Raw genomic sequence first — 12,821 nt, forward strand, 5'->3', positions numbered from 1 at the left:
TCTGGGTGATGGGGGCATGAACTCAAATGGCCACAGATGTTCATTTTAAGCATTAGGATTGCATTATCAGTGTAGATCTTAAAATGTAAAGATTGGTCGCCTGGAAGCATGTGATTTTTGAAAATGTTGTCTTTTATCTTATTTTCATGGAATAAATGTATCCAAGTTGTGTTAGTATGTGATAGTTTTGCAAGGATTCCGTCTTTTCCCCATGCAGGGAGTGTTCAACAGGATATGCAAATAATCAGAACAATGATTTTCATCAGGATGGAATGATAAAGCTGTTTAGCGTACTGTTAAACGCTAAAAATTTCAGATGGGTCAAAATAAAATGCAAATGTTTGGTTTAGGTTAAATGTGTTGAAATAAAATATTTTGAAATAATGAACTGACATTTATTTATAAACATTTATTAAAAGGTTAATTTCTATAAAACATTTGAATGCATTTGTCTTATGAACGATCATGAATTAACACTTAACATTAATTACAATAAAATTTGTAAATGAACATGAACCTAATACATGCTTTAGAAAAGCATTGTTACGAAATGGTTACATTGAATTCATAGCTGGACTAGCTAAAGTTAACCACTAGAGGGTGGTCACTGACAGTTAAAGGAATAGATCACTTCAAAATTAAAATTTTGGCAACATTTACTCACCCTCAAGAAGGAAGAAATTCATACAGGTTTGAAACAACCTGAGGGTGAGTAAAAATTTACAAAATTTTCATTTTTAAGTGAACTATTCCTTTAGTTAATGAGTCAATAGCAGACCTGCTGAAGTAATTTTTTATGTTACAGTACTTATTAATGAGATATTAGTATGGCTAAAAACTTGATGTTTGAGCACACAGATTTTTGGATAAACTGCCCTTTCAACATGACATTAAAAATTCATAATCTAATAAATAAATGAAAAATAATAATAAAAAATAAGTAGTTAACTATGTTATATGTTTATTTTTTCAAGAAAAAAAAAAAATACCTCTCAATTTTATTAGTGTTGCCAAAGAGGAAATCTGAAAAAAAAAATTGTTGGTTTAACTTTTTTTTTTTTTTTTTTTAAGTAACCTGGTTGCCTTAAAATTGTAGGTTGATCGAAATAAAAAATAAAACATTGTTTATTTTAAACCATATAGTCTTATTTGGTGAATTTATAGGCCTACTTACAGAAGCAAATTTAGGAAGTTTATGGAAAACATTTTTTGTGTTTGCTTTGTTAAGACTATTAAAATTTTGACATTTCATATTTGGAATTTGAAGTGCTGCTGCTGTAGTTTGTTTTATTTTCAAACAGAGACACATTTTTTCCTCTCATGAATTTGCATACCGAAACCACTTTTTCCATGTAGTTTCAGGTGTTGCAACGCTCTGTGTGTGTACATAAAGTGGAGGCTTGTGGGTGGTGGAGTTTGAGAATGACGTTCAATACACTACGCTTGACTGTTTGGTACTACGTATCCCAGTATGCACTTATCCACTATTCAAGCAGAGAGAGGCACACAGAAGTGTAAGGTGTACAGTTGGTGTCACTCCCCGCTGATTAAAAAGTTCGCGTAAGGACTGAGTGGGGAAACTACCATGGTTCAGGTAAGTGTTTTACGTTTCAGCAGTTTTAAAATATTTTTTAGTATATAGGCTAAACTTGTCCACCAAGACTGCACTAATAAGTAAAAAAGAGAGGCGTATTTATTTAGTCGACATCAAGTCTTTCACGTGTTTTGATTTGATGTGCATGCATATTGGAGGACAGCGTGTCTTGTGTGTCGTCCTGGCGTTTTATTAATCCTTAAATTATTACATGTAAGCTATTTATTTAATAGAGAAACTTGGAGAAGAATAGAACGCTTATGTTTTTAATGTGGGATGACGTTTGCATGCGTTATACTGGACAAACAGGTGTATTGTGACGTGGCTGATGCTGCAGGGCGTGTTAGCGCGTGTTGATTTGAATAGAGAACTCAGCCCTTTACTATACTGAGACAAGACAGACCTGTTTCTATGCATTGCCACTGCATAATACGCATTTAATGAGTCATTCCCGGAGACAGGACAGAGAGGAGACTGGACAGTGATTCAGAGACTCATGACAGAAGAAATGATTCAAAACAACAAGAGAAGTTTCGCTGACGGACTCAATGAGACTCTTTATGAATAAAGTTTGAGTCATTTATTTGTAAACGTAAATTGTTGAATGTTTACTGTTTGAATAAACTGCATAATTCAAATTATTAATATGATTTTTTGTGTGAAAACAAATTATATGTTATTATATTCAAAAAGTTTAATGTCAATTTATTTACTGACTGCAATAGAATGATATAGGTTTCAGTTAGAAGACGATTGAATTCTCTAGCTCTTTACAAAGACTTATATGGTTCAGATCAACACTTTCCGTGTAATAAAACATCAAGCAATTAATTTCCAATAACCATATAGGGCAGGCAACTCAAGGACACTATACAGCAAAAATGACCTTGATAACCGAGGTCCTTACTGAGCCCAAGCTGCTGCAATTGAAAAAAAAAAAAAAAAATTTGTATATCAGATATTTTTATGTTGGATTAGATTAGAAAACTCTATTAATTCCCGTAAGGGGAAACTCATTTGCCACCATTGTACATTACAAACAACACAAATAGACAATTAAACATTAAAATCAACAACACAATCAGTCCTTGCAAAACTTCATTAAAAAAACCTAACTGCAGTATGAATAAAGTACCTTCTAAATCGCTCTGTAGACTGAGGCATCACTAATCTTCCACTAAATTAACTTTTAAGTCCACTAAAAGTACAGTGTAGTGGATGACCTTTGTAAGATAGAATCATTTATATTTTTTTCCTTGTTCTCTTAATTTGTTTGTTCTTTTTCAATAGCTTTGACATTAGAGACAGACATTTGATCTTGGTTATACAAAATGGCAGCCGCAAAGATAAAGTCAAACAGTCGTTCAGGAAATCTGCTTCGGAGTAGATCGGAGGGGACGCTGATAGATATAGATGAGAATGTGACCATCAACAACAACAACCTTCATGGTAATTATGAAGTTCTCTCTATCTATCTCTATCTCTCTCTCCACTATTTTATTCAGTCACTGTATTTCCATTGAATTTGTTAAACGTGAATGACATTTTCAAAATATTTTATTTGCTTCACAAATATAAGCTACTATGCAAACTAATGTAACTCATAACAAATACATGTATTAGGATTTTTTGAACACTGGAGAGTTTCTCAGCTCTCCTGTGACATTTGAAATCTTCTCTTTTCTTAGGGGGTTATGCTTATGAGATTGGAAAAACCTCTGAGTGGCCTGTCATACCGAAAGAAATGGAAAATTCAAAACAAACTACCAACCCCTTCTGGAATCAGATGGGCAAGTCAAATCCATTCTTAAATGATATCGTCCACACCAGCACCTACGATTCTGGAGTGTCCATGAAAGAGGATCCCTTATCTCTCTTCGACAGTATTAACGAGGACTCTCTCAGCACATCATCAGATGAAACAAACTTTGCCCATCTTTTAGCACCCAGACAAAACAATTTAAATCGATCTGGGAGGTGGAGAAGTGCCTCGGATATACTTGACAGCCTTGAGAAGGAGGAGGACAAGAGGTCAATGAGACTCAGCTCTCAAGAACCATTCCTGAATCCTGACTTTGAGTGGTTGAAGAATGACAGAGAAGCTTACAAAATGGCTTGGTTAAGTCATAGGCAGCTAACCAGGTCCTGTTTGGATCTTAGTCTAATGAAACAAAGTCTTGGATGGGCCCAGACTCAGGCCACAGACATTCAAATCTGCTGCAAGATTGACCACGCTGGAGGCTCTGTGCAGTTGCCAGACTCCGATATCACTGCTCATGTTCCCCAGGGACACGTCCCACCAGGTGAGATCCAAGAAGTTGGCCTCAAAGTTCTCCTTGATCCTCCCACAGGAATAAACAACAACTACACCACAACTCTGAGCCCTCTTTTAGAGGTCAACCTCAGTAACCACAATGTTTCGGGGGGCATTTCACTGGAAATGAGAATGGCTGCTAAAGTAAAAAATGACCCTACAAGCCAAGTCTTGACCTCTTTTGTGGGTCTAGTCTCTCAAAGGAAAGAGGGACCTTATCAGAAAGTAAATGACTGTTACATATACAATGATGTGTTACAGATGAAGCTCTTTGATTTAAAACCACACATGTATGTCATAACTGCTGCTGAGGCCACTGTTCTGGAGCAACCTGCAACATCAGTATGGGATTACTTGGATCGCCAAATGACGGTGGCTGTCTATGGTCCCAAGCACATACACCCATCGCTCAAAGTAGTCCTAGTCATATTGAACCATAATAATATTCCACCCAGGCTCCCTTTCTCTGATATCCAGAGGGGTAACAGGAATCTGCCCCCTGTTGTCTTGGAGCTTTGGGGAAAGCATCAGTTCAACCCACAGGGTCTTCAAGATCTTCACATTGATTCTAGAGTGTTGGATCCAAACTTCGAGGTGAAACCGGTGGATCGGAATAAAGAGGTTAAGCAGGAGCAGCTTAAAGATGGAAAAGTGCTCCATCTACCGTTAGATCTGGTCAAGGTTGGTGGAGGTGAATTGAGTCCCTTCAAACTCAGCATTGAGATGAAGGATGCCAATAGTCTCACTTTGGGAGACTTCTATGTCACATCCCCTGAGGCTGCCCCTCTGCGGTCGGAAAAACACAGCCAAAGGCAGGCAGATCGCCAGAGGGAAGTGACGCCCATTCCAGAGGAATCAATCCCAGAAATCCTCACTCAGAAGTTTCAGGACAGACCTGTAGATTTACATTGGTATGGGGTAGCGATAAAATCGATTCTCAGACAACCGAGAGTGGAATATCTCCTAGAATACTTTAAAGGTGATACAATTGCTTTGCTTTCTAAGGAAACCGTTAGATCTATAGGACAGATGAAGGTTAAGGAATGGTACATCGGCTTTCTTCGAGGAAGAGTCGGCTTGGTGCACTGTAAGAACCTAAAGCTCATAACCAAGGACCAAGTCATCGACTTCACTGGAATTAAGCTCACCACGCCTGTCCTCTTGGATAATATGACAATTCCTTTTAAAAAACTCACCTACATGTACTCTGCTATTCAGACCTTGGTCACGGAGCACGTCAAAGGCTGGAGAACATTTGCTGAGGCTCTTGGTTACTCCGAGGTCTCGGTTGACGCCATCTCTAGGAGACATGCTGAAACTGAGGCAGAGAAGGTGGCCTGTGTTCTAGAAAAGCTCAAGGAAGACTGTCATGCAGAGAAGATTAAGAAAAAGTTCCAGCATGAGCTTATCACTGTATGTATGGTTTATTCTGACATACATTTGATCACAACAATATTTTGAGGAAAACAAGGGTTTTAGTAATTATTTATATTCTCCACAGGGGTTGTTAAAGATGGATGTTCAAGGCGTAGTAGCCCATCTCATCCAGGATATAGTGATTCTGTCCACAGCAGTGGAGCTTGGAGTGCGATGGCGGGAACTAGCCGAGCGACTAGGGAAGCTCTCCAGTGCCCAGATTGCTGCCTATGAGGCACCACACAAAGGGAAAAATGGAGAAGTTAGTGCACAGGTGAGCTAAAACTCTTAAATCTTAGAAATCTTCAGAATAAGCTCTAACCCAATTCTAGTCATGTCATGCCATGTCATATCAATATTTAATTATTATATTATTATTTATACAGTCCTAGTCAATCATTTGCCATGTCATATATTTGATTTATTGTTCTTTATTCAATAGTCAATGTGGAAGCCTGCGTATGACTTCCTTTATGCCTGGAGTAAGCGGTACGGGGACGGCTACAGGGATATGATTCAGGACCTTCACCTGGCCCTGGATAAGATGAAGAGCCCAGTGACCAAGCAGTGGAGACAGATTACTGGAGCTCTCATCACTGTCAACTGCATGGAGGTCCTAAGGGCATCTGCCTTCCTCAGAGGTTAGGGGACAACTCTTGAAGCACCTGCACTTCATATTGAGGTGATCATGTTGAGTTCATGCTGATAGCTGTGCCATATTTTTAGACGTCATAAATATCTACATACATCCATTCTTTGAAAAGTACTGAACATTTGTTACTGCATATGCATGTCTGTATATTATATGTGTTTTATTTTATAGACACTTTATTTCATGTTGAATTTACTGAGAAACTTGTGAAAACCTTTGTCTGATTCTTAAAATAATCTTGAGTTGCTACTAAGTCCCTTATGCAATATTAATGTTTTAAAGGGTTGTTGGTGGAAAAAGAAATAGGAAGTTTGTTTGTTAATTATGATTGAGATGACATCTGAAATATATTTTCATACTAGATGAACTGCCTCAAGGTCATCAGTTTTCTTTGTTTTACTTTAACAATTTTGCTTGAATTGTAAGTGTCTAAATGAGTATGTTTTAATATTTGAAGCTGTATGTGGAATGTCTGGTAAGTGTTACATGCATTTTGGCTCTCCTGGAATGTGACTCAGTGTATCATCATATCGATAATTTCACTATCCCAGGATATACCGTTATACTAGGTATAAGATCTAACATCATATATTTGTTACACTTAAGTATATTGCATGATTCTGGCAAATTGTATTTATCTATTTTTGTATTTTGTGTTTTTCTAGTTGTCTTTTTTAAGTGTACTAACTACAGTGTTTAAGAGTGAGGGTCCTCCTTGTATAATTGCAAACTTTTCTTGTGTTAGAACAGTCTTAAATCTATTTTGTATTGTTGTATTTTTTTAATGCTAATACACTTTGAGAAATGTTATAATAATTAAAATATAACCACTTATGTCATGAAGGAGCTCTGTAATAACAGGCAAAGATAATAAATAAAAAAAACGGTTTTAAGTATTTTACTCTCAATTACTTATATCTCCTCATTTAATTTAATGGGAAATGCACAATGGGCAGCATATCATAACTGGATTGCATTCTGGCTAGTGTAGCGAGGTGCAGCTCAGCCTCACTTCCTTTCACTGATTTAAAGATGATGCCATTATTTTGACACCAATGGGTTCTCCAGTGACCTCAATGTCACAGCTTCATTTACAGTACAAGATACTTATAAAGCTCATTAGCCTTCAGTCATACTAGCCTCTCTGAACTATTTCAAAAGGAAGCACGGTCCGTTGCTTAGAGATCTCGGGCGTTCTCACTCACACATCAGCAAAGTCTCTTAAAATTCCCAACCTTTCCTAAACATGTTAGCTCACCAAAGTGTACTTCACCCTTTTCTGTGGTATCTGTTGCATATTTAACTTGCTTGTTTACCAAGGCCTTATCCTGCTAAGAGCTTCATTGTTCAGTGTCACCCTCTAAATGTTCAGCTCAGCTAAGCTGTATTGGCCTTTTACCAAGTCATGATTTATGTACTAAAAAATTACGGCAGAAAAGCCCAGGAGAAAGTCAAGTATGCTAAAGGAATGGGCTACCATAAAGTCAATCTTTGAGAAATAGATGCTTTTTGAACTAAGGGATGGTTCATCAAAAAAATCATCAATCATTGCTATTCCAGACCTGAATGACTGATGCTGACGTAAAAAACGCTGGACGTTCCCATTGGCATTCATTGTATGGACAAAAACAGTTGTAACATTCTTCTTTGTGTTCTCATTCACGTTTGAATCGACATGAGGGTGAGTAATCGATGACAGAGTTTTCATTTTTGGATGGATGAACAATCTCTTTGATTATGAATGGACAATTACAAACCATCTCACATCTACATGATATTAATGTGATTGATGTCCAAAACTCTGGACTTAATTGAATGGTCTTCTGTCTTACAGCCCACGGGGGCTGTTAGTGTGTTATTTTAGATAACACTGACCCACTACAAATCTCAGCATGCGATGAGGAGGGCCTAGAGCTCTCTGATTGGTTATATAGAGAGAAGTTTGCAAACTGAAGACCAAATTAAGGTCTAAGCAGCACTGACCCAAATAAAAGACAGAGGTTTCTTGAGGAAAGTTCTGTGTATTAATGTTTCACCATAAATGTTTACATTTTTCATAGATTACATAGAAAACATTGTAGTTCACTTTTCATAATTACATACATTTACATACTCTTTTCATTATGAATACTCAACAACTGAATAACTGAATCATAGTTATGCAACTGATGCATAACAAACATGCTTCATTTGCATGATGTTCTTACTGTCACTGTCATTTATCACAACTTTTAATTTATTACATCTTTCACCTAGTTTCATGCCTGCACGTGGTTCTTCTTGGTGGGAGAGGTGGCTACTGTTTGGATAGGGGGCAGGAATGACCCTTACCAGACCTGACCAGCCAGAGAACATCTGGGACAAACCATCAGCATTACCTTTAAAGGAGCCACAAAAGGGCTGTATAGGAACTATCTGGTGACCCTTGCATCCTTTGCCTTTGAGATCCATTGGAGGGGGTGCGTGAGCGGTCCCCAGAGTAAAGGGCCGGCTGAGGAGGTAGTATCTTAACTTCATGATCAGCGCTTTTTTTTTCACCTCAGCATACCTTGTCTCTGCTGATAATAACTTTCAGCTGATATAGGTCACTGGATGTTTTTCCCCTTTGATGGTTTGAGACAGGACAGCTCCCCGCTCCATATCAGAAGCATCTATCTGCTGGGTGAAGTTCAACAAGAAGTCCGTAGCATGGAGTACAGGGGAAGACATAAGATTTTTATCTTTCTGCCATGGGATCCACTGCACATTATCTGGCTGTCCCTTCATGGTCAAGTCTGTAAAGGGGCAAGCCAGTGCTTGAGACCCTGCCAACCTCAGAAAGGCACATATATGTTTTTTGGTGGTGGGTTGAGGGCAGTCTCAAACAGCTTTTTTTTTATGGTGTCCAAAAACGTCCCGGCCGATGTGGTAAACCAGGTACCATGTCTTGGAGAGGCACAGGTGACATTTGTGGGGGTTGGAAGTTAGTCCAGCCGGACGTAGCGCAGACAGCACTTCTCGTAATCGAGATAGATGTTCCTCCCAGCTCTCTGAGTGGACTATGACGTAATTCAAGTAAGCCGCAGTGTACTGTTAATGGTTGTATGATCACATCTATAAGCCTCTGGAATGTTGCTGGGGGCCCATGAAGCCCAAAGGGAAGGACCCAGTACTGCCAATGTTTCTACGGAGCATTGAAGGCCATTTTGTCCTTAGCTTGAGGGGAAAGTAGACCTGCCAGTACCCCTTTGGGAGGTCTAAGGTGGAAATATTTCAGGCCCTCCCAAGTTGGTCGATCAGTTTATTCAAATTTCACCAGAGGTTCTTGTTTTTCTGCCGTAAGGATGGCAGAGCGGTGCTTTGGTACCCAGTGAATCAGGAGGTAGACATGGTAAATTAGTTTAGCTTTGTTCAGCATGGTAGATTTGTTCTGTACTTTACTAGAAAATATGCTCTGATTACGTAACTTGCGTTGTTACCCCCAATACTGACTGGTATGTAACTACAAGTTACATATATTAGGACACTAACATTGTCAAAAACCTCAATGATGGTCTAAATTTACTCTTTTTTTCATCCTTTAACGTTTGGTTCTATGCAATTGTACTTCAGCAGGTCTACTAAAAGAGTGGGAGGCCTGGTTAAGGCTTGATGAAGCTGGGGATAATAGAGCGTTCCAGAGCAGTGGAAAACAGCCAGTAACATACAGTAGAAACTGTGCCTTACTGTGCCTTGCCAAAACATCATTAACTGCCCTTTGAATTTTTGGTGAGAAGCCTTAGCTGTTGTTTTCACATTGTATGGAGTTACATCATATTGTCTGGTATGTGAGGAAATGGTACGTTGTGCCTCACAAAGCAGCTTTGCAAGAAAGAAATTTGCAAGAACTGATTTGTTCCATTCTGCAAGCAGCTCACCTTTGGCATCCATTGAGCAATAGAGCAAAGCCAATTCAGCTTTAAGAATTAAGGTCATTACCTACAATGAAATGGGGTAGAATAAAAGTCTTTTATGGAGTTTTGGCTAGTTAGGTGTTCATTAGATCTAAAGGCTAAGATGAATATTATTTTATAAGCACATGATCCAATAAGCTCCATTAAGAGTTTTCAGTTCTCCCTAAGAATCAAAATTAAAAGACCATCATATTATGGCTGAAAACTTTTCATTATACTTGCCAACCAAAAGCAACCCTATTATGCAGTGTATTCATAACATCAACTGGAGGGATTTCTTGGTTGTCATTAATCTTAAGAGTTTTTGAGACTTATTGTTTATGTTACTTTAAGCTTTTCAGTCAAAAACAGACATGTTCATATTCATCTGTATCATTTTGTATTAGGAGTTTTGATCAGACAAAGAAAAAAAAAGTAAAAATCAATGGTTCTTAAACAGGGGGCCATGGACCCCAAGCCTAATCTCTTGAGCTGATGTGAGTGAGTGGACAATTTCCATTCTTATTTGCATATTACTTGGAACCGTGATATAGATTGTTGGTAGGCTACTAAATGAGGCAAGGGTGTAGAGTTACATTTAAGCTATTTAAGGCATGAAGATTTTTTTTTTCAAGGAAAAAAACTTTTAAATATGTAATTTTTGTGATCAAAGATGAGTTTTAAGGGATAAAATTAATGAATACATGCAGGGAGACTTTAAATTATTTAACAATAGACAAAACAACCATCCAAATAATCCAAAACCAATGGTGGTGCTAGACACTTTTGAAAACTAGATGTACCGCATGGCGGTACAAAATATGACCGCCGCTCAGGCCTGCTCTGGCTTTCCACAAAAATAAATGACGTGGAGCAATTTGGCTGTATTGCGTGTTTATGTATATAAGTTGTATATTTTAAAAGACTGTCTGGAGTATTCCTGTGGATCATGGATAATTTAGAGTTTTGTAATTATTTGCCATTACTATTTAAGTTTTATATCAAAAGTCATTAGTTTAGACACTTAACATCCATAATGTGAAAACGTCACATCCATAACAGTGGTTTTCCCTACATAATGTATTACAAAAATGAGTTTCAAAAACACACTTATTGTGTTCAAGCAAGTCTTTTTCATGCTACATCGGCAGTTTGTTTAATAATTCACAGAGTTTGTAGGACACTTGTAAAGTGTGTGTATTTCATGTTATGTCCATAACGCTGATAAAATGTATTCATAGTGTGTGTCTGTGTGTGTGTGTGTGTGTGTGTGTGTCTGTGCGTGTATGTATGCGTGCGTACATGTGTGTGCGTGTGTGTGTTTGTGTGTGTGTGTCTGTGCATGTGGATTTGTATGTGTGTGTATGGGTGTGTGTCTGTGCGTGTGGATGTCAGTGTGCATGCTTGCGTTTGTTTGTATTCCTGCATGTGTGTGTGTGACAGTATCATCCTAAACCAGCAACCCTTCGCTCAACAGCACCATCTACAGGCCGATGAGTGTACAGTCACTAAATGTGCACATAAATGAATTTATTTTATACCCCCCCATGGATGAAATTCTACGAAACTTAGCATACCCCCAGAGGATGTCAAGTTAATCTTACACATGAAATATGGTGCAGTTCTGAACCTCTCAACTGAAGATAGGGGCGATTAAAGCAGAATAATATTGCATTTTCATTTTTTATGGGAAGGGGCGCAAATCACAAATGAGTGATTATGGGCTAGGTTGATGTGGGCCCTTGAGACCAACATACCATAAAAATTTCTTCATCCTCGGTGCCACGGTTCAGGTAGTTATTTAGGAAAAACTGCATTTTTTGGGTTTGGGGGGGCCCAGCGCGGGGGGGGGGGGAGTGGCCCCCGGGGACCAAACGAAATTTTTCCGTAAAAGTCTAGTGGGGCTACATGCCCACCAAATTTCATGTTCCCCGGTGTTTCGGTGTCCCTGGTATCGTTGACGAAAAATTCAGTAGATGACGAAAAAAAAAAAAAACTTTGACAATCGATTATGGGCTAGGTTGATGGGCCCTTAAGACCAACATACCATACAAATTTCTTCATCCTCTGTGCCACGGTTCAGGTAGTTATTTAGGAAAACTGCATTTTTTGGGTTTGGGGGGGCCCAGCGCGGGGGGGGGGGGGGGGGGGGGAGTGGCCCCCGGGGACCAAACGAAATTTTTCCGTAAAAGTCTAGTGGGGCTACATGCCCACCAAATTTCATGTTCCCCCGTGTTTCGGTGTCCCTGGTATCGTTGACGAAAAATTCAGTAGATGACGAAAAAAAAAAAAAAAAACACTTTGACAATCCCTATATGACCGCTTTCGCTAGCTATGCTAGCGGCGGTCATAATTATCCCCGTAGTAATATTTTACTGGGGCACAACAGTATTTCACTGGGGCTTGTGCTCAAATCATTAGGCTTTGTGTCAATGGAAATTACTGTACAGTGATCTGACAATCATTTTCTCTGACAACCCAAGTGAAAAAAAAAAAAAAAAAAGTATACAAAAATGTATTTAAAATAAGTTTATTTCATATCAAGTATACTACAAACCATTAACATATTTACTGACATATCACCTGAGACTTACTGATATAAACATTATAAATAAATTGATTTGGTGTACTTCATTATTGCACATTTCTTAATATTAAGCCTAAAATGTGTTTTAATATCACTATTAGTAAGAATTAAGTAAGTATGATTGCAAAATCAGCCTTTAAATGCAAGATATTTATTAAAGTATACTTGCAATAGTTCCACTTTAGCACAATCAAATATACTTAAATATATATTTAGTTGGACCTCAGCACTACTTCTGGATAATTAAAGTGCATTAAGTACAAAATTAGTTGTTCCAATTTAGAAGACTTTAAGTATATCAATTTAGTATATCAGTTGCAGGGTATTTATATTAAGTAGCCCACATA

The 12,821-nt window shown here is 38.1% G+C and overlaps 1 protein-coding gene across 1 annotated transcript; it reads left to right on the plus strand.

Annotated features, from left to right (window-relative positions):
- The first annotated feature begins 1,494 nt into the window (after window positions 1-1,494).
- Window positions 1,495-6,882, plus strand: macc1 (MET transcriptional regulator MACC1). Its single transcript, XM_079894803.1, has 5 exons — window positions 1,495-1,594; window positions 2,885-3,043; window positions 3,283-5,321; window positions 5,410-5,598; window positions 5,767-6,882. The coding sequence occupies exons 2-5, from the start codon at window positions 2,926-2,928 to the stop codon at window positions 5,968-5,970; spliced, it is 2,550 nt and encodes an 849-aa protein (XP_079750929.1). The 5' UTR covers window positions 1,495-1,594; window positions 2,885-2,925; the 3' UTR covers window positions 5,971-6,882.
- The last annotated feature ends 5,939 nt before the right edge of the window (window positions 6,883-12,821 follow it).

Source organism: Squalius cephalus (assembly GCF_949319135.1).
Source record: "Squalius cephalus genome assembly, chromosome: 15".
NCBI lineage: Eukaryota > Metazoa > Chordata > Actinopteri > Cypriniformes > Leuciscidae > Squalius > Squalius cephalus.

Excerpts from the sequence above, each read along its gene's own strand:
- macc1 (XM_079894803.1), top strand. The coding sequence starts at position 2,926 with ATGGCAGCCGCAAAGATAAAGTCAAACAGTCGTTCAGGAAATCTGCTT. Across the intron at positions 3,044-3,282 it reads CAACAACAACAACCTTCATG|GGGGTTATGCTTATGAGATT; the intron begins GTAATTATGAAG and ends CTCTTTTCTTAG. Across the intron at positions 5,599-5,766 it reads ATGGAGAAGTTAGTGCACAG|TCAATGTGGAAGCCTGCGTA; the intron begins GTGAGCTAAAAC and ends TTTATTCAATAG.